The 23,062-nt window shown below is 39.8% G+C and overlaps 2 protein-coding genes across 4 annotated transcripts in view; both read left to right on the top strand.

The window, feature by feature from the left end:
- The first annotated feature begins 733 nt into the window (after positions 1–733).
- On the top strand, positions 734–17,987 carry cfdp1 (craniofacial development protein 1). Of its 2 annotated transcripts, XM_018678574.2 has the most exons (7): positions 737–1,115; positions 2,502–2,628; positions 3,375–3,603; positions 4,740–4,849; positions 8,781–8,912; positions 14,579–14,737; positions 16,715–17,987. In XM_018678574.2, exons 1-7 carry the CDS (start codon positions 1,046–1,048, stop codon positions 16,800–16,802), a joined length of 915 nt encoding a protein of 304 aa, XP_018534090.1. In that variant the 5' UTR covers positions 737–1,045; the 3' UTR covers positions 16,803–17,987. The 2 variants fall into 2 exon arrangements, with proteins under 2 accessions (XP_050929617.1, XP_018534090.1); XM_051073660.1 differs by lacking the exon at positions 16,715–17,987 and having other exon boundaries at positions 734–1,115; positions 12,926–14,662.
- A 2,702-nt stretch (positions 17,988–20,689) lies between these two features.
- The window catches only part of bcar1 (BCAR1 scaffold protein, Cas family member), a 78,933-nt gene continuing 76,560 nt past the window's right edge, over positions 20,690–23,062 (top strand). For both annotated transcript variants that reach the window (XM_018678576.2, XM_051073658.1), the window contains exon 1: positions 20,690–21,198. In XM_018678576.2, the coding sequence (XP_018534092.1) occupies positions 21,187–21,198 (12 nt within the window). In that variant the 5' untranslated portion in view covers positions 20,690–21,186. The remainder of the gene's footprint in view (positions 21,199–23,062) is intronic.

The raw sequence follows: 23,062 nt of genomic DNA, 5'->3' as shown, positions 1-23,062 counted from the left end.
AAAAACATGTACTGGAAGGTATGACAAAATTATAAGATATCAGCTGTATGTGACTTTCATTTCATAAAGCCTTTTTAAGGGCAAAACCTCTATATTTCACTGTATTTACAAGGGAGGTAAAGCAATGCTTTAACTTTGTTTGTTTTGTTTTCATTAAGGCAAAAGTTTTAATAACTTGTATTTTGTTTAAGATCTTTATATGAAATGCTACTCCCTCCTTGCCCAAAATCGATCACAATCCAACACATCTAAACTTCTGAAAATCCTTCCCCTATCTAAAAATAATTTATTTTCTCTACTTAACAAATGTATATAAGGGTCAAAGCACCAATAACAGGAAACTATATATTTCTGTCTGAATATAATTTACTCTGGACCCTTTCACAGTTCTTTTTCTTCGTCATTTCAACGGCTTAACTTTCTCAACTTGTATATAATAAGGAAACCATATTGAATTGTAACCTACAAGCACAGAGTTTGTCACTGTGCATCCTCCATGTGTTATAAATAAAGTTGGTTTAAAAAACGCCTAGTGTTCTCTTTTCTTAATTCCTTATCAACTCTCCTTCACATCTTTCCTTGACTTCATGACGTTTTCCATCGAGGTCAAGGAAAAGTTGTTAGAAAGGGAATTTTCTTTACGACTATACGACCGCAGCCTTTGATTTTGGCGCGCGTGCAGAACGGATTGTGCTTCCGGGTGAGGATCGGGCGCCTACAGAGCCAACGCGCTATTAGACATTTTGACCCGTCGAGCTCGCCGTCGCTACAGGAAGTCACATTGTATCCATCGTTTGATTGTTTCCAGACAAGCTACCAAAGTACCGTGTTTCATACATTTCACACACTAAATTTGTTTGTATCTATCACAGAATTGAAAGAGCAGCATTTCAGTGTTGATTTTATATGTAAGGAGGCATTTGTAGCCAGTTCGGGTGACGTCTGACGCTGTAAAAACAGTACATAAGCTGGAAGGAAACATACGGGCGCATTGTAGCCCTGTTTCATATTCATACTTCAATATCAGTCTGAAGCTTCATCTAAAATGATGAACTATTCTGACTACGACTCTGACGGCTATTCGTCTAATGAAGACGCAGACTACGTCCCATCAGGTAAAGGCTGGATTCACCTGGCTCTGTGTTGAATGCAGCAAGTATCGAAAACCAGTTAGAATATCGCCCGAAAGGTTCTATTAACGTAGTTGGTTTAATCATGTGTTGTAGTCAACGTTAATATCGTTGCGCGAACCTTGCATGATAGGCTATAGGTGTAAAATATTCATCATTTACACACGTCCTCATTTATGTGGAGAGACAATTAAGAAAACGATAACTCCAAGTCTGCTGGCAGTTGGCCTTTAATTAAGAATCATCAAGCAGAATTTAGGCTACTATAACACATTTCTGCTTTCTTTAATTGGTTCCTTAATGTCATTTAGTTTATTACTGGTTACAGGACTGTGCTCACAGATTGCCAGGTTAACGTCTCCTTGGCCAGTTCACTCACCTGTCATCTGTGATAAATTTACATGTGATTTACCACCAAATCTTGAAAATCTGGTCAGATTCATAAGTTGTTTGGGGTTTAAGTAAAGTGAAGGTTGATGGACTACATTATATCAAGAGATGTTTAATCTTAGAGTAGGTCTATTAGAAACACCACTGAAAATAGAGCAGCACAACACCTATCATGTTAGCACTAAAACATGAAATTGAATTGAACGGTTCTTTGATATTCTAAAAAAAATCCAGAACATAACAGACATAATAAATGTAAACTTAATGGCTGAACAGTTGGATTGTATTAGACTGTACAGATGAACCAAGGTCTGTCTCTGTCACTCACACAGCCTCATTTAAATGGCCTTACTTTCAACTCTGGGTTCATCAGTGGGACCAGCCACACTGCATTTTGTTGGGACAGGTCCAGGATTCCCTGCAGTTCTCCCAGTGAAACTGCACAAGACACATGTTGCTTTCACACATGCCCCCCCACACTTTCAGGGCCTTTGGCAATGATCCATCTGTACATTCACCACTCAGCAGACAGAATGCCAAATGCACTCTGACTGCCAACTATTTTGTATCTGTGTGCGTATACACAATGTAATGAAGTGACCACAGAGTATACCTTCCCTGGTTGTTTGTTAAATGTGCTTTTCTCCATCATAATGACAGATTATAAGGTCAAGGTAAAGTCCATAAGCCTGATATACCAAAGTGAAACCTGTGTACCTGGTGCTGGTTGAAACAGGTATTATACTCTACTGATATGTCACTGTATGATGAATGTGTGCAAAACCTCCACTAATCAAATTGATGTTGAAAGTCAGCTGTGTCAAACAAAAGCCTGCATAACTATATTTTGTTAGCTTTAGTTTAGATCATCGCACCACAGAATGATTTTTCTGAAATTCAGTAAATTTGACAGTCGATATCTGTATTTTCTATGTATTCACATTCTTTTTATTTCTTCTGCTTCCTGCTCTTTCTCCTTAGATGATAATCTCAGTGAGGATGACATTAATGAGTGTGAAAAGGAAGACCCTCTGCACGAGGATGACGATGTGCCACATCCTGATAATGTCAGCAAGAAGAAGAGAAAGAAGAAGGACATCGGTATGAGGTGAGAGGGTCTGACAGAGAGGACAGGGTCTCTCAGCACGGGGCCAATGAAGCAAAATCAGGATTTCTGGGCTCCTCTGAGGCTGTCGAGAGTTTCAGCATTTTTAACCTTTCACTACAATGTTAGTTTTGGAAAACTTCTAACACAGAATTCTGAGCTGGAACCCACATTGAATCACAGCTAATTTCTGAGATACTTTTAATACTCTTGATATCAAATCATTCATTCATTCATTATCTATACCACTTATCTGTTATGGGTCGATGGGGGGGCTAGAGCCTATCCTGGAAAGAACCCACTTAGGCACAGGGAGACCATGCAGAATCCACACAGAAAAGCACTGGCCTAGAACGGTCTGACTGAACTCTTGCGTGAGTACATGCAACATGTACACTGTGCTTCATATCAATATATTAATATTATCACATATATGTAATCATTTGGGAGCACGCTGCATGCTCTTTAAGGTAGGCCACAAAACAATGTCATACTGCTGGGCATCTTGACAGTTTTGCAACTGCAATAAGGTCATGGGCAGTTATGGAGGTTATGAAGGTCTGACAAAGTAGAACCATGAATCAGAAGCAGAAGCAGCTTTATTGGATGTTTACACATTCAAGGAAATCGACTCTGGTTTCATTGTTTTTTCCTAAACTCTTAAAATAAAAGATCTGTAAGAGAAATATGTGTTGATATAAATAGATAATAATGACATTTATTCACTGGTGTTCTTAAAAAATTTATAGAAAGAGGAAGAAAGGAGTATTGAAAATAGAGAAGGAAGAGAAGGATGGAGGTGAAAAAGAGGAGGCACAGCCACCACGGGAAGAGGAGGTAAAACCCACAGAGGTAGAGGAGGATGATGACGCAAGACAGAAGAAAAAATCAGATGACCTCTGGGCGAGTTTCCTGTCTGATGTTGGATCCAGACCCAAAGAATCCACACCTGCCTCACAGTCAAGTACAACACAGAAGGTAAATATGATTTAAACCCAAATTTCTGATTAAAGATGGTGCCGTGATTTAAAACTTATTCCCCAAACCATAAGTTTTAATGGTGCTTTCAGGTGATCAACCCATAGTGTCAAAATGAAGATTTAACAGGGAACAATGTTCTAAACCTCAACATATGGAGGGTAAAACCCAAACATACAAAATAGTTGTCTGGTTGTTGGACCCACATTCATCTGACCTCTTTGGATACACGTTTACAGTGCATTCAGAAAGTATTCAGACCCCTTCATCAGTCTACACTCAATAGCCCATAATGATAAAACAAAAACAGTATTTTGAAATTCTTTGCAAATTCATTAAAAAGGAAAAGCTGAAATATGACATTGACATACATATTCAGACCCTTTAGTGTCACACTTTTAATTTAGTTCAGGTTCATCCCATTTCTCTTGGTCGTCATTGAAATGTTTCTACACCTTGACTGGAGTCCACCTGTGGTAAAGTCAATTGATTGAATTTTGAAAGGCACACACCTGTCTATATAACACACACAGCTGACAATGCATATCAGAGCCAAAACCAAGCCATGAGGTCAAAGGAAATGCCTGCAGAACTCAGAGACAGGGTTGTGTCAAGGCACAGATCTGGGGAAGGCTACAAAAAAACTCTGCTGCTTTGAAGGTTCCTAAGAGCACAGTGGGCTCTATGATTCTGAAATGGAAGAAGTTTGGAATAACCAGGATTCTTCCTAGAGGTGAGCAATGGGGGGAGACGGCCTTGGTGACAGAGATGACGAAGATTGCCAAAAAGCACCTAAAGGCCCTGCAGACTCTCTGGTCTGATGAAACCAAAATTAAACCGTTTGCCCTCAGTTGTAAAAATCATTTCTGGGGGAAACCATGATGCTTAGAATTGGCTGTGCCTTTCCAAATCATGTCCAATAAGTTGAATTTACTGCAGGACGGACTCCTCAGTTAAATTTCCAGTGTCATAGCAAAGGGTCTGAATACTTGCATCAAATTGATAATTCAGTTTTTCCCTTTTTAATAGATTTGCAAAAAAATCTAAAATGTGAAAAAGTAAAAACACACAGTGTTTTCTGTGTTTGTCATTTTTTTCTGTCTCAGTCAGACTGAATCTTTTGTTTTTGTCCTCAGGCTGATTCCTCAGTGTTGAAAGTCTCTCCTTTAAGAACAGAAACGAAAGCACCAGAACCCGCTAAAGTCACCATCACTAAGGTTTTTGACTTCGCTGGAGAAGAAGTTAGGTATGCCTCTGAATCATCCCCACAAAGTTTGGCTCCCGGTAAAAAAGATTTGTTCTTAGGAACCACAAAGCAGGTCAATAATAAAATCAGAGCTTTTAAGCTCACAGTGAAGCTGCAACATTGAGAGATAGATTAGATAAACATTACAGTTAATAAGAACATTTATTCATGTTGACCTGAGTTACTAACACTCTGTTAATATAAGCCTTTTTTCATCCTTCCCTGCAGTCCCCTTACCACAACATAAATGAATAATTGTATTATATTGTATTGATCACATGTGAATTAATGTACCATTTTTGCATTGACCAGTAGGTGGTGACACACACACACACACACACACATATTCAGTCTGGATGAGTGAACCCCATGAAATACAGGATGAGGCAGTGCTCAGGCTTTACTCAGACAGTTTTGTTAGTGGCACATTTAGCTCTCAAGTTTTAAAGATAGATAATTCAGCTGATCAAAGTTGATGCATATGGATGACGCATATATATATATCCATCTGCTCCTGCAATTTCAGGGTTATTATTCATCTTGAACGAATAAAAGTAGCATAACTTTTACAACAGGTGCAATAACCCAGTCATGATTGGACCATATCGCCATTCCGTCTTCTTATATTGTGACAGGATATTCTGGATGTTTGTATCATGGTTTTCAGTCTCAGTTTCAGAATTGTTATTGCCTTATTAGGCAATAACACGATCCAGGATGAATTCTTTTCACTTTAAAGAACCCTTTAAAATCCCTTCTTTTGTGCCAGCCTCAGGACAGATTTTATAAACTTTCATGGTCTAAGAAAACAGCAAAATCATTCTGTCCAGCATTTAGGTTCATGTCGGGTGGAATGAACATTTTAATGTTCTAATTTAGATTTAAAATCAGTCTCAGCAGCATGTTTGAACTTGTAGGCCAGACCTTTACAACTGATCCTACATTGTAAGCAGTAATACTGTGCTGTAATTATGTATAGCTGACAATGTGAATGGTTTCATGAGCCCCTGGGACAGAGTGAGTTTGCAGTCATATCATAACAAAACCCAAGTAATTATCACAGCTCATGGCATTTCTTCAATAAAAGCTGCACAAATAGCTGAGTGTTTCCCATAAAAACAGTATAATTGTCACTGTGTAAGATGAACATCTTGTATATCACACAGACAGCCACACCCCTGCAGCCAGAAAAGATGCTAGTTATATGGAACAAGTAATGTCTCCTCCTAAGTGTTAGCATGTGACTGGGTTTTATTCAGAAACTAAATATGATCCTGGGTATAATTCATCTGTTTGATTATGCATGAAGCTGTGTGCTCTGTAATTACACCAGCATAAAATTAGTACATGGATGATGGCTGTAGTCAGTCCCCAGAGCCACAATAAATGCTACTGGCTCTAATGTGTGATGTCTGAACATATATTTTTCAGTGAAGTTGGTTAATGGCTCCAAACACTACAACAGTATTTCACATAGTACCTAGACGTCCATCACCTGAGCCTGGTGTTTTGTCTTTTCATTTTTTCTTTTCTTTTTGGAACTCAATATCTTCTCTTCCTGAGACGAGACTCTGTTTTTCAAAATACTATTCCTCATCATCTACAAAGCTGTGTGCTCCGTGTAATTATGGCTGCATATAATTAGCATACATAACAGCGAAAGCCTTTCAGCCCTCATGATGGTGATTGTGGAGTCTGTGCAGTGCTGATGTTCCCAGAGGATGCAGTGGTTTTTCCTCATATAGTCCTCCTATCTAACCCCACAGTGAGATCATGGACAGATGTTGTTCTCTTACTGTGTGTGTGTGTGTGTGCGCGCGCGCGCATGTGCACTTGCATGCACAGGCGCATGCGCATCATTTATTCTTTTTAACACAAAGGCTTAGATGCATTGGGCTGCAGCTGTGTAGATTTGGTGTATGTTGGCTTCTGGATTAAAAACTGTGACAGATATACACTGACATGCACTTTATTAGAAACACCTGTACACCTGCTTATTCATGCAAGTATCTAATCACCAATGCAATGTATAAAATGATACAGATACAGTTAAGGAGCTTCACTTAATGTTCTCATCAAATGTCAGATTGCAGAAAAATGTGATCTCAAGGCTTTGACCTTGACCTTGGTTAGTACCAGACAAGGTGGTTTGAGGATTTTCATGCACAACAGCCTCTAGAGTTTATTCACGTTGCTTCCAAAAACTAAAAAAAAAAAAATCCATTGAGCAGCAGTTCTCACTCCATCACTGACATTAGTTAGATGTGACTCATCCTGGTAATTTACTTGGTGTAGTAAAGTACTGTATCACTAACTTCCAGGCATATTCAAACTGTGCATCCATAAGAAGATTCTTATTGCTCATTATAAGGATTACAAACATTAAAGGAACTCTTGAGGAAAATTAGGCAAAGAGTAGACGTGTGCTGTGGGCCTCCAGATACATAATGGTGGGAATATGCTGGATATGTTTTCTTTTACCAAAATTCAATATTAAGAAGTCATTGCATTGGGAGGAGGTTAGTTACACAAGAGGCTAGTTCACACAAGAGGCTGGTTTTCTTGTCTTGTTTGAACCCAGTTGTTGTTTCTTTTATCCAGAAGTGTTCCACAACCGGTTTTAACCCAAACCACCATCTCAACCACCAAACTGAGACCATTCCACGACTTTAATGGTGTGTTAATTACTGTTACATTGACAACAAAGCTCCTGTATGCCTGTCACTGGTTCAGTCCTATGGGTCATATCTGAGAGTACAAACAACCTCTATGGTTACTAAGGCTAGAGAACTTAACAAGGAAGATGGCCTCACCAGAAGTCTGGTTCCTCGCAAGGTTTCTGCCTCTTAAAAAGGAAGTTTTTCCTTTCCACTGTTGCCTAGTGCTTGGTCATGGTGGGAATTAGTGATAGACCGATATGTTTTTTTCAGGGCAGATACCGATTATTACATTTTTTTTTTTATCTTAGACAATAGACATCTTTGTTTTAAATTTCTGACAAAAAGTGCAGGGAGCTCCCAGGCTCAGCAGCATGTCTTATAAAGTTAAATGAAAACTTAAACAATAATAGCTCCTAAAGTTTTCTACAGTAAATTTTTCCAAAATTTCAATACAACTGAAATGTTATTTTATCTTTCACTTATCTTTGTTTTAAGTTCAAACAAAAACAAAAAGTGCAGGGAGTTCCCAGGGTCAGCAGCATCTCTTATAAAGTTAACTGAAATTTTAAATAAATAAATAAATAGCTTTCTGAAGTTTTATAAAGTAAATAAAACAAAGTTAAATAAAATTTGCACAGAAATGTGAGTCTTAAATCAATTAGTAGTCCCAGTTGAGAAGCACCAGATTGTGGTGCAAAAAGCAGAGTTTGTTCAGCGTGTGTGAGCACTGTGACATGCACCAGCTTTCACTGCTGATTGGCTGTTACCCATGCCGTGGCTGTGTGTGTAACCAATCAGATGGTGCTATGGATGGGACAATGCTGGAGACAGAGTAGTGACTGCAGACAGAGAGGCGCAGCTGCATCAGAGCCAAAATAACCCAGTTTTAAATTGATCTCTTGTCGGCCGTCGGATTAAAAAAAAAAGGCTGATGCCGATATGCGTCAAAATGCCGAATATCGGCGCCGATAATGAGTCGGCCGAAAATCAGTCTATCCCTAGTGGGAATCATTGGGTCTCTCTCTACTATAATATAAAGACGACAGCCTAGACCTCTTCTATATGAAAAGTGCCACGAGATAACTTTTGTTGTGATTTGGTTTGCGACTTCACCTCCACCACTTGCTCTGCAGTAAGCACTGCAGAAAGCTTTAATGGTGTGTTAATTACTGTTACGTTTTTCATCGTAAACTGTAGTAAATCTTCCATCCATGTGCTGTTATCTTTCCATACAGAGTTTAGAGCACTGTGTATCTGTTTCCCTTCGTCAGGGTGAACAAAGAGGTGTCAGCAGACTCCAGGGAAGCTAAGACTTATCTGAAGAGCCTAAACACTGAACAGGAGGTGAATGAAGATGAAGTGAGGAGGTCATCACCCAGTCCACCACCTCTTCCTTGCTCCAGGTACACACACACACTGTCGCAAATTACATTCACTTCCACATCAACATATACACATGAGGATTACAGTGATATGTCGGTCAGCAAATATATGCCACTGCAGTCTGTCTTGTGGTGACAGGTGTGTGTGTGTGTGTTATGTAGGGAAATTATTTTTGTACTTGAGCTTCCATTCAGACATCAATTTCATGGAATTTCCTTTCATATGAGTGTGTGTGTGTGTGTGTGTGTTTTCCCCTGTCTTTTAATACCTTTTGTTACCATGGCAATAAATCATTTGGGATGTGCGCATCTTCCCTCCAAAATCCCAGACAGGAAACAGGAAATCATCTGCCAACAGACAGGAAGTACAGTGTGTCCACAAGCTATTTCCTATTTATCTCAGTCCAGTGTGTGAGTGTGCATGTACATGAGTGCATATGTGCATGTTTGTGTATGTGTGTTTGTGAAGAAGGGACACCCAGCACAACAGGAAAGAGTCATCAGCACCACTCCCTCATTAACTTTGTGTATACACACACACACACACACACACATACAGATAGAGCTTGTGAACTCAGTGTTTGTTTGTTGCGGATTGAGATGATAGTTCAGCTGGTATGTAATGTCACAATAGCAGTGGTTTGTTTACTACAGTACAGAGGGAGGGGTCTAACAGCACATCGTAGTTCAAAGTTTGACTGTGGACTGAAAATGTAGGGATCAGAGTAGAACATCTTCCTTACAGTGTTAAAATTATATAATATTTATGTGGTATAGTATTAAAGTCATTCAGTTGTTGCTAAACTAAATGTACATACAGAATCAGAAGTTTTTTCTATATCCTGTGACCCAACATTAAAAGAAATAGTTTGACTTTGGGAAATACTTATTTCTTCCATTGAAATGTTTTACTAAGATCAGTCTGATGTCTGTATTAAGGATAGAGCTGGAGTGAGCACAGACTGGAGACAGGGAGAGACAGCTTGCTTGGCTCTGTCTGAACTTCAAAAATACATATACCAAAACCTCTGAAGGTTAGTAATTAGCTCATACCTCTTGTCTAATCCATATACCAACAGATATGTAAAAATGTCAGGTTGTGATTTTATGGGGAGTTAAACAGTGTAACAATTTCTTAGCTAACAACACCTGGGTGCTGAATGTGTGCAGTTCCTGAAGTCTTGTCATAAAACTTAGGTTGCCAGGTTTGGTACCACTGTGTCTGTGCAGAGACCAAAAGCTGCGCTCACTGAATGTAACTGGCAACCTGTGCTACAGATGGAGACACTACACATAAGTACTGGGCGACAGTAATTTTCCCATGGTGGGCTGCTGCCACAAATTGTATATTGCGGAAACATTGCAGACATAAAGTTGGCATCTTGGTCATAGCTCAGTTATGAAATTCCACTGCACCAGTGTCTCTCCTACCGGGCTGCTGACAGTGTTGTCAGTCGCTGTTAACTCGCCATAACACCTGTACTTTCTGCTTTAGTTGTGCACATTTCTGCGACAGGCATTACATGCAGCTTTCTCACCTGACACCAGAGCTGAGAGTTTCTGAGGGGCCAACAGAAATGATTCATACTGCCCTGCCTTAAACTGTCTGGTGGTGCTCTGCCTTTCACTTCCATCACTTCTCTACCTCCATGACAGTTAGTTTTGTGGTCCTTTCATTTTAAGACAAGACTTGAATGAAAAGTTTACAGCAGCTAAAAAGAAAAGTGTAATGAGTTGTTGACAGACATTTTGTGCGTTGAATCAGGGCCTTCTGGACAGATGCACTGAATTGTCGACTTTTAGCCCTACTAAAATGGTTAACTGTTCCTTTAATATAATATTCAGCCCCATGTAGAACTTAATGTTGCTCCTAACACAAACATTTTCATCAAATATTTGTGACATAATGTTGCATGACACAGGACTTCAATAAAAGAAACTGAAAATGTTTTAACTGAAACTGACAGTTTCTCAATGCAGTATGATATATAACAGAAGCCACTTGTGCTACCTAAGGTTGCAAAAAATTCTAACGTATAAATGCATTAATAGTGCAGATGAAAAGTCTCAGCTGTGGCTGAAGTGGAAGCTCGCACTTAAGTTATTGGTCTATTCATGGACAGGAAGGAAATCACAGCCTGCACAATGACATGGCTTAGCGAGCACACACACACACGCACACGCACACACACACACACACACACACACACTCACACACTCACACACTCCAGCAGCTGGCTTGGCTGTGTGTGGTGAAGCACTCAGGATACAGCACAGAACAGGAAAGAGATGAAAAGATGGAGAGCTGAGATGTGTGGTGATTGGGGGAGTTTTCACTGGATACTATATATCTGACAGAATCATAAAAATTAGCTTGAGCATATTTGAGTTGTCCCTCTTCAAAGCAGTATTAAAATACTCTAAACAAGTCTGGAATTTGGCCCTTTGGTCGAGCTTCATTGCATGAGCAAACCAAACATCAACACGCTGCAATTTAAATGCATTAATGTGAGGTTCTCATGGCTGTATGTAATTGTGGAATACCAAAATGACTGGTGTTTAAATGGTTCACAGTAATTAACAACGTCTGTGTCCAGTCATGCAGCAGTAAATGAAAAGCTTGGTCTGCTGTGGTCTCTAGTGGAACATCATTATGCTTTCACAGAATGATTTATAGCTTTGTCTTTAAAAGAAACTCTCCTCAAACTATATAAATCACTTCACTTAAGAACTTACTAACTTGTGTATGCTATAGAATTTATATCATAAAATGACCAGTGATGTGTGAGACCAGTGGTGATATGAGAATAAAAATGTGATGATGTGCGGCTGAAAAACAAGCAGATAATAATAACAATTAGATAACACACAAAAAACCATTCTGAGCAGCAAAAATATTTTGCCTTTTCTTCTTCTTTCTTGTAATAAAAAAATTGCACTGTAGTACTAAACAGACCTGTTCCTTATTGTTGTGACATTTAAACCCCATCTCATTATAAAAGCAGTATGTGAAAGGACAGTGAGCGAGAAATTAGCCCACTTGACTGATTGCATTTACTCTTGTTTGTCCTGTGTGTGTGTGTGTGTGTGTGAGAGAGACATTACATCAGCAGCTTGTCATACCAGCCTCTCCACAGAGTGGAACTCCATATAAACAGAATCATTAATCATGTGCTCATCCTCTTAATATCTTTAATGATTGCTGAGTCGGTTGTGTGCCTTAAAATGCCTTACTGTTACGGTGTATATCTACACTTGGCAGTGTCAGGTTTTGTGGAGATTGGAATTTATGTGCTTATTTTTGTCCATGTGCTTAAACCAAAACCCATGGCAGCTAAATGATTAGGCAAGTTTATTTGTATAGAACATTTGGCACTTGACAGATTTAAAGTTAGTCATAGCAAGTCTAATATTTTCTGGCAGTTTGTTCCAGCTCTGTGGTGCAGAGTAACTTAATGCTGCTATGTTAAGTTTCCACTCTGGTGTGATTTTTTTTTGGGAAGAACTGGGGAAAAGTCCGTCACATTAATCAAATTTGTTCCTCCAAGTCCTGACTGGTAAGGCTGAACAATATATGGAAAAAATTATATTATGATAATTCTGACAGATCCATATTGCAATTGCAATATGAGTCATGCATTTAGTCGAAATTATTGAATTTAATTTTACCTGAACTGACTGACTGGGGTCTGTACCAAACAAGCATGTTCCCTAACATCTGGAGAATATGATTTGTAGGCCAGGGCATCTCTGTGAACACCACAACACTTCATTTATGATGGTATGTTGTGACACATTTTATCAAAAAATTGCAATTTGAATATTACACTTAGCCTTGATGAAATTTCTAGATATTATGATTAATTGTTTAATTGTTTTTTGTCCTACTTCCTGGACACGACTCCTCTGATTCTTGCTGTTTGTAAGATGATATATTGTAGACTTTGATTTAACAAGGCTGATAACGTTTAACTAAGATTATATGGAGTCCAAGATTACACCAAGATGTCTGACTTGGTTGTTGGTTTTCACAGACAGAGAGTCAATATGGGTGCCAACTCCAAGCCTTCCTACTTTTGTGCCAAAGATAAGTATCTCAGTTTTGTCTGCATTTAGCTGGAGAAAGTTCCAAAACTCAGAGTTAAGAAGAGATGTCTCTGTACTGTGGTGGGGCTGAAATCCAGATCGAAGTTTATCAAAGTAGCCATTCATTTGAGATCAAAAAGTTACTTAGTTGCTTATAGACAACTTTTTAAATTATTTCACCCACAAAGGGGAGGTTTTACATCGGGCTGTAGTTTGTTATCACAGAGGTGTTCAGGCTACTCCTTCTCAGGAGAGGCTTGATGACTGCAGTTTTCAAGGCTTCAGAAAAATTACTTGATGGCAGAGATGCTCCATGTTAGATTTGCGGAGAAGTGGATTAAGAGCAGAGGAGAAAATATAGTGCAGAAAATGATCAGGTAGCTCTAGGCCAAAATGTATAACTCAAATAGTAGAGGGGCTCATAATCATTGCTTACGATGCTGCACTTCTGCTGCTCTTGAAGGAAAAAAACGTGTCTCTTTATTTGCAACATGCCATAATAGCAACAACACACACAGGCCAATATGTCGTACCCATAATGGAAATAGCTCAGTGCAACGCTAGTGTCAACAATATTAAAATATGCATATACAACACACAACATGTGCACAGGCACATTATATCATAGCATCAGTAGCTTAAATAAGCAAATAAAAGCAAATAAAGCTCAGTCTGTACCTGGTGGGGGAGGGAGGCGGCTACAGGTACAGGGTGACACTTTCCTCACCAATGTCCTCAATGTCCTGATTCTTCAGATCCTGTCTGCAGTTCATATGAGAAAATGGCTCATGAGATGTACAATGATTAAAAGCTTTCTGTCTGAATTTGCTGCCTGTTGATCTCATTAAGATTGTGTTAAACTTAAGTTGCTTAGCAGTGAGACTCCTATCAAACCTGCCACGCAGTGTATTTTGATTTTGAGGCTGTAATGCTCAGCAGTTAGTGCCTAAACTTGCTGCTATCTAGCTACAGGTTTTCTGGGAGAAATGTTGCATGAAATTAGTTCTGATTGTTTCCCAACAAAAATATGCTGTACAACTGAAAGAGAATGTCACCCAGCAACTGTAACACACCTGCCTCCTTACAAGAGACTGAGTTACTCCAACAAAACTAAAGCAATCTCTGACTGTTATGCTGTGACTTTTCTAATATATTACTGATGGCGTACTGTGACAGTGGAGAGGCTTTGAGGTGAACTCATACATTTTCATTACTGCTCTCTTTACCTGCACTTTGCAGTGCCTGCCTGCTGTGTACAGTGCTTGGTGAAGGTAGTTTGCTACAGAAATAGCTGATGCCGCATCACATCTCTGTCTCACACAAAATATAATTCCATGTTTTTCATACTTGTTCACTGTGATGAAGGCATTAGTGATGTGGCTACTGTTGATACTGTATGCATTCAAATGGTTATTGTTTTGTTCATGTGATATTTAAGTGGTAATTTGACTGAGAAGACCAGGCTGAGTACAACAGTACAGACCCTTCATCATAAAGTTTCTGCCATGTGTAGGGGAGACATGCTTCAGCACCTGTAGTGTGTCACCTTAAGTTTGAGTCCTTAGTGTGTCACCTAAAAGTTCCGTCCCTTGTATTTGCAGTGCTAAGCGGCCATCAGGCATGTCGAGCATCCTGAGTCGTATCGGGGGAAAGAAACAGAAGATGAGCACGCTGGAAAAGTCAAAGATGGACTGGGACGCTTTTAAATCAGAGGAGGGCATCACGGAGGAGCTGGCCATCCACAACAGAGGCAAAGAGGGGTAAGAGACTGTTAGTGTGTGCCACAGCATCATAAGGTCTTTCACTAAATTCTAAAACATTTCAGGCAGTAATACAATAACTGGACAGTCCAGCATTCAGATTTGCTGGAGTTTGGATGTCAGCCCTGTTAACAATAGTAATTATTCTGCATCATATCCATCAAATGAGATCAGTAGAGCGTCTACAGTTACTCTGCTGGTCACTGTCTGCATTCCACTAGCTGGGGAAAGCTACCAATACCTACCAGGGAAAACAAAAGCGGCATGCTCTTTCTGTTTTGGTTGTGCAGTGACAAACGTCCTTTGAGCCATAAATTGATCCTTAAATTCACACAGGGTGGCAGACAGTACATAGTGAAAGAAAGGCTTGTAGGGAACCAACTTAAACTTCAGTGGTGACATTATTCTACAGCCATTACATTGTGCACTCACTGTTCATAGTGATTAGTTATGCTTATTGTCACTTTAAATTAAGAGAGAGAAGATTGTCTCTGTATTATTATCCCCAACAGGCATGTGCAGTCACTAAATATGATGGACAAATGACACATGGTGGACATTGGATAAGCTACTGCTAATATGTGATGGACTGTGAAGGGTGTGACTGGATTTTATCAGTGTTTGTGTCCATATCTGACACATGTACCAAGAAAGTCTATTGTCAGATGTTACATTCTGTAGAAGTTTTCCATATTATACAAAATCACACCAGATTTTGATGCCTGTGCATGTTTGTACTTTATTTTTATAGTGCATGTGCATCATGTATAGTGTTCGATCAAAATGCGCCTCTCAGTCAGGGCTGCTTGCTTGGCCTGCGTTAATCCAGCTTGCAGCTTTGTGGTCAGTTGGTCTCATTTGTTACTGCTGGAGTTCACTGCTCCACTCGCTACACTCTAATAGCGTCTGGTGATGGTGTAGAAAGTGCCAATGCAGTCACGTTCCGCCTTTCTTAAAACTCTGGCATGTGCTGTAAATTGTCTAGATGTTGCACTGCTCTCATACTGTATTTCTGCCTTGTTTGTAGCTTTCTCTAAAACCGTTCAGCTAGAACAGTCTACAGTGCACTGCTTTGGGTCCTCAGCAATACATCTGTGAAGTTTGAAGTCGATGGGATGAGCGATTGTCGAGAAAATGGAAATACTGACTGACAGACAGACAAAGATCCGCTTATTCATAGTTCGATCATTTCTATCAAAATGGCCTGTTAATTTGCTCTGCAAAATGGTGACAATTCCATCCTACATTACATTTTTTGTAAAGTCAGTAATCACAAAATGCTTACATGGATCAGCCATAGTGCGCAGGCCCAGTAGAGTTTTTAATTATGAAGAAGTAGCAGCTGGAAAGTATTGAGTGTAAATGGAGAGAAACATATAAGCAGGAATCATACTTCAGTCAGGATGGATGGAGAGAGGGAGCCAATGGAAGACTGGCTACCCCAGGGAAATAATATGGGTCTGCTGTACGTACTCTGTTAGCTCCTTCATTGTCATTCTGTGCCACACACACACACACACACACACACACACAGGCTCTGATACCATAGTTAACATGCACTAACTTCCAACCAAGCAGAAGGATGGGAGCTAATTTAAAAACACTCAGACACAACAGGGACTCAAATCATTCTACTCACAAACACACACATGCACACACACACACACACACACACACACACACACACACACACACACACACACACACACACACTGCAGGAAAAGCTGTGTAACTGCTTCCTGTGCTGAAGTGGAAAATGCAGAGAGAGATGTGGTTTAGTGGTGGGAAAATAAGTGTGCCCTTGCGTGTGTGTATGTGTTTGTGTGTGTGTGTGTGTGTGTGTGTGTGTGAGGGAGAGAAAGAGAGAGAGATGAACACATTGCTTCTGTACTCTTCGTCCTTAGTTGTGTTTTCAGTGTGTGCTTGTACTTGATGATAAAAGTAGGACTAATGTTCTCTCCCTCTCTCTGGGTTTAGGTATGTGGAGCGGAAGAACTTCTTGGAGCGAGTCGACCACCGCCAGTTTGAGTTAGAAAAAGCAGTGCGCATGAGCAACATGAAATGATGACACAGACTGACAGCGCACGCACACGTGCGTGCACACACACACACACACAGAGTGGAACAGATGTTTAGATTGCCTGTTTCTTGCTTTTTCTCTCTCTAATGACAGAGTTGCTATTTCCTCAGTAAAGAGAGCTCAGACTGGTGCTGTGGCTTGAGTCTATTTCAGGATGGGGGTATTAATAGGCTGAGTTTGTGTAATGGTTATGTGTTGAATGTTCTGTCCTTCCATTGCTGTAAGAACCAATTAGATTTTCAAATCTTCACACTGAGGGCATTTTTGGGAAGTGAGGCGATTCATGCCTGTCCTACTTCCTCAATGGGCTGATTTAGGACCAGGCTTTAGGGTTAAAGAACAGTTTGGTTTTTATTACAGCTTTTGTCTTATTTTTGTATTGTCCAGTATTTCTATTCATAATTATAATATCATACTCATTAATTTCATTGCTGAAATCTTGGAACCTGGTGGCGTCACTAAAAAGAAAGATGAGTGGTCAAGAAACACAAGCTGTCAGTCTACAACAATAAGATCCAAGCTGAAATAAATCAGAAGATCAGATCATATGTTTATACAGGGTAGATATGGATAGGTCTAAGGATAACTTCCACTTTTATTAACACAGAAACACAAGATTCTCAGATAGCTGAAGCATAATAAAAGGTTGTGTTCAAGCTATTGCATATAAATAATTTAACTTTTTATTTAACTTGCAAAATTATGCCTGCTCTCTCAGTTTCCACAGTTTTTGTTTAGCAATATGAAGAAGACCACAACCACAGCTGCTGAGGTGATCCAAAATTTGAAAGTGAATTGATTCAAGTTGCTAAATTTATCCAATGAGCTCTACAAAGCTCAACGTCATTCATCCCACATCTGGCTGCATGGCAACAGACTTCAAGGCTCTCTGATGTTTCTTACCTCAATCGCAACATGGTGCTCTTATCCAGTGTTGTACCTGATACTGTTGGAAACATCACAGGACACTGACAGCTGACACTGGCCCGTCCCTCAGGTGTTTTTTTTTGTCCTAGTTATGAACACACATGGGGACAAAGACAGAAGAGGAGTGAGGAGAGGATCAATGCATTGGAAGAGAGACCAGAGGGATATTTGATTTACTGATACAATTCTCTGTTTTTTCATGTACATATTAAATATCCAATAAACACAAACGGATCGTTTTAAGTCTGCTGTTGATTTATTTGTGTTTGCTGAGATGTCAAGGAGTTTATTTTCTGTTTATGAAGATCCTCAACATCTATCATCATTCCTCCATCACCCTGTTGTAATTCCACTGCACTAATCACCTGCTTTGTTTTCTTATAACTTTAGCACCAGCAGTATTTTAGTAACATCACATTCTTGCAAGTAAAGGGCCTGAGATTTTTAGAGTAATTTGTAACACTGTAGTTTCCCATTTAAACTTCTGAACATAAAAATATTAAATTCAATTTAATACATTTATTTAGGTAAGTGCACCTTTAACTCAAGGTCTATTTACTAGCTTTTTCTAGTTTTCAACAGTCTCAATCAAATTGAAGTTGGCTCAGTCACCCTTGATATGGCTCTGTTTTCATCACATGAGCAAACTGCAATTTCACAGCAGATGTAGTTGAAAGCATGAGGAAAACCTGTTGGACCGTGCTTATTTTTGAACTACTCATGACATCGGGACTGAATATTTACAGTCAAATATGATTCTTTGTCAGATTAATGAGATAAAACCTTGAGCCCAAGCCCAAATCTTGTGAAGTTCTCTTGTAGACAGTATTTATATTCAGCAAGCAAACAAGTTAAATGCATGCTCTTCCTCATAAACCATCTGCAAAGCCATTCATTTTTTTAAAGTACGTTTTGAACCCTGCATTGTTTACATTCTTGTGTGTTTATGTTCACCCTCATATGCAAAAAACTATGATCTGCTTATTACAACATGGTCCAAAATTTCACAGAATACCTTTAACCATCTGTGTAGTAAATCCTGAGCTTTTCATCAACATTGCGTATGAATCTGTTCCCTTTGGTGGCTGGAAAAGATGGTAAAATGTTGTGTGCATGTTGAATAAAGCAGATCAGTCTGAAGACAGGGCTGCTTCTGACAGTTGCCTAAAAACAGCATGTGATTCACTACTAAAGTCTCCTTTCCTCACAGATAGTGGGGTTTTATGGCATTAGGGTGACAGGAGATTATCCTCACACATGTTCACACACAGCTTATCATGGCTGAAGGTGTGTGTGTGTGTGTTGCCATAATTTTATTCTTGTCAGGATGGAGGAGTTTGAAACATTTACATCATCATGGGACACTTCAGTTGAAAGGTCTCAGCACAGGCAGTTCACTGTAACGTCCACAGACGACCAGTGCTGTTTGAGGGAATCTCTAAAGATGATGAAATCAATCATTCAGATGCATTTTGTCAGATGTGGACCAGATTAGACTGAACTAAAGGGATATCAGCCATGTACATCAACAAACATGTATGCAGCCTCAGTCTCTCATGTTTTATTTTATTTACATGATAGCCTGAGGGTTGATCATTTTAACATGAAGCTGGTACTGTTATTATTTATAGACACGTGATATCTTAACCATCTCTAAATCTCTGTGTGCTCTGTAGCAGCTCAGTGGAGCAGGGATTTGAGTCTCATTAAAACTGCCAGTCATAAGGGATATCTTTTATTCTGCATACATTGGACAATTTCGCTGATACAGGGTAAAAGACATGCATTACAGTAAAAAATGTATCTCATTATATATGACATCATCTTGTGTGTTTTATAGGGACACATTGAAGTCTGGATCTCACCTTTTGGGCAGAGCTGAGGTGGTCAGAACAAACTTCTTTTTTTAATCATAGGACAAACTAAGTGAAAAACATAAAAAACAACAGCAGCTGCATTTTACTGACCCAATCTAAAGAGAGGCACACATATTGCCATTGTCTAAAGCTCCAGTGTTGTACACATTCACATATATGCATATAAGAGTGTTGCTGACCATCCCTAGCCAGATGTGGGTGTGCATGTGTGACATGGCAGTGTGTGAGGTGTGTGGGTGAAAATAGCTGCAGGGACAGTCAGGGTTCATTTGTACCACACATTATTCTAACAATTTATTCATTCCATCTATTCCAATCAGTATAATAAACCAAGATTTGAAGCAGCTGTCATGGTGCTTCAGGTGTGTTTATGAATAACAAAACTTTGATTTGTGTCAGTGTCGCTGTGACACTGACATGATCAAATCTGGGCCTCATTGTTAAAATGAGCAGAAACATGCAGGGTGTTCTGATAATAATTGCACAAACTCAGATTAGGGAGTGAGTGAGAAAATATGACATATTTATACTGCAGTGAAATGGCACTACATTCACTGTAGACGCTATTCTAGGCAAATTAACATTACAGCTAACCATTTTGCAAATCATGTTGCTGTTTTTTTTAGAAATTACAAAAATGTAACTTTTACTAAATTGAATCAACATATCAGGGTTTATTTGTGTTCCTTGAATTTTTATGTTTAAATTATTTCTAATGAAAGACAAACAAGATGTCATAGGGTGGTATAGAGTATACAGTACAGTACAGTAATAACTGTACAGTGAAACATACAGTAAAGTGTATGTTGAATTCTGCAGAGGATTTGCAAAACAGTTGTCTGCAGGCTATCACAGTAAGATGAACCAGAGTGTAAGTAGTAGATTTGTAGTAGATATGCTAAGACATGCAAAACTACAATATGGTCCTTTAAAGGCTTGTTCCCAAAAATTTCCCTGGAGGTGCCATTCTGTGGATTTTTAAGTGCGTTTAAAATGGTAGGAATTACACGTCCTTGTAGTGAGACGGTCCCTTTAAGGCTGGACTGGCTCGTCCCTGAAGAAGGACGGCAGCAGACAGCGGCAGAGGCGGTGCAGTCCTCCTGTTCACGCAGACCTGTCAACATAACGGTGAAAGCCGCTTGACCTCCCGAATCACCGCTGCTTCGTTTACTGGCTTTTTACTGAAGCACCGCCGAAGGAGTGAGAGAAGGAAACCGTGACAGAAGAGAGGAGTGGCGGAGGGAGCGGGAGGGCAGTGGACGGAGGAGAGACAGCCGGGTGTGCTGGACACTCGGGCGGCCGCACTGCTGCTGTGTTGCCGTAAAACCCTCTTTTGCTGCAGACACATTTTCTAACACTCCCAGTCCAAATTCAGCGAAACCCCGACCTCTTTCTACAGCTGGAAGTTTGCTTTTCCTGTAGAGTTCACCATGGTGTGGATGATGGAGGACTGACACTTTAGGAGACGTGAAGAAAATCTCGTTCTGTTGGAAAAGTAGCATCTGGAAAGAAGACCACCGTGTGTGTTAAAGCCAGGAGACAGGGAGAGTGACAGCGCCAGCAAAATGTCTGTCCCTGTAAGTATGCCAGCCCTGAGGCTCACCAAATGCTTTTACACCCTGTGTGCTTTGTCTGTCTATCAGTGTTTGTTAGCTTTTTACACACAATTCCTCAACATGCTAGAGCAAGACTTGAGGCGCTGAATCAATTGACAGCTCATTTTTAATCCAGCACACACCCAGTTCTACACCGAGCAGCACTTCCATTATTAAAATGCCAACTTTCACAACTGCTGGTCGCCAGCTTGTCACTAAAACATCCAGCCACTGAGTGGTGTAAACCAGCTCTAAAATAAACATTACAGTAGAATAAAGTGCTAATCATGGTTTGTCACAAATTAGATTTGCCGAAGGGACCCACTCACTGAAATGGGTACCAGCTAGCTACTGTGCAGCTCTGCTCATTAGTAAACGAGCATTAATGTGGCAGTTTAGTGAGAGCTCTTTGGTTTGAAGCCACATACCCGGTCTGTAGTGACATAGCTATTCTCGGCAGGCCTGGCCTGTCAACACATTTAGACAGCTGATGTTACTGCTTATGTGTGTTCAAGGGGTGGATTATTATCTATGTTGCTTGGCTCCTGCTGTTGGAAATGGTCTTGATGGAGCTTGTTGTGTTGTCCTTTATCACATTCCTGAGGAGGTGTTTCACAAACTCTGCCTGAAGGGTATAATGGGTGTGTGTGTGTGTGTGTGTGGCTGTTTGTCAGCCTTGCAAACACCTTTTTTTTAATTGAGAATGGGAATGCACAAAATTGATAGTGTACATCACATCTGATAGCTGATGATTTCCACAGTCCTTGTGGTTAGTAATAATAGTACACTTCATTTCATTGTCAGGGGACCATATGTCTAGTTTGCTAGTTTACCTGTTGTGCTGTAACTGTCATGCTTTAATGCACACACAGCTGTGCACTCCATAAAACACTGCCTTATTATGTCCTGATTCATTGGTAATACCACAGTTTTTCCATTGGGATTTCACAATGAATTCTGCACATTTGCTCCTGTATTTTTTTGTTCTGTGGGCTTTTAAAGCTTTTTGTTGCTGTTGTTATTCCTTTGTAAAAGGAAATATTTTCCTTTCATTCACTGCCAGTTTGTAGGAAATGTACAGAAATATAGGTATCACCTAGGTACACTTAGGTAGTTATAAGATTATATATCCACCAAGGCTTACACACTTGAAAAGGACAAGTGAATCATCCACATATGAAACATATACTCAGCATTCTGATTTAGCATACTTTGACTATTAATGTCTCTACACTGGTAAGCTTACCAAAACATTAACATGACTGTTACAACTGTGCTACACGTGCAGTTTGTCATCCTTTGATTTCATCCTACAAAGCATCAGCTCCCCAGACAGAGTGGTGAAACCAGTGATCACTGTTAATTAATGTGTTAAGCATTTTTTTTTTCATGTAGACATTAAGGCTTAAACAGTTATGTTTTGAGGGTGTGGACTGACAGCTATTGCAGTCAACTGTGATGGTTGCTGCTCCCTTGTCTTTGACAGAAAGCAAACAAACCCAGGCTTCAGACTGCCTTTCAGAAGCTTATGGTGGATGCTACAGTTACAAAGTTGTTCCACAGGCTTTGAGACCTTCACAAGAATTAATCTGCATTTTATCAGAACAGTAACTCCTGCACTGTAGCAAGTTTGAATGGTCAAATATTAACACAATCCTTAACAGCTGTTTAACAGAGAGGACCTATACATGTGGCTCCTCTGCATGGCTGTCGTCTCTAGTAATGTATATCAGTTGCTGTGTGAAGAGGTTTCCAGCTACTAAGGTGCAGAGGTGGTGGCTGCTGTTCAACTTCTCACTGTGGCAGGATGTGCTCTGATTTGCTAAACTTGGCATTCACACATGGA

This window comes from Lates calcarifer, linkage group LG10 (assembly GCF_001640805.2).
Source record: "Lates calcarifer isolate ASB-BC8 linkage group LG10, TLL_Latcal_v3, whole genome shotgun sequence".
Taxonomy (NCBI): Eukaryota; Metazoa; Chordata; class Actinopteri; family Centropomidae; genus Lates; species Lates calcarifer.
The sequence above is the reverse complement of the archived record's forward strand: the minus strand, read 5'-3'. Positions and strand labels throughout refer to the sequence as shown.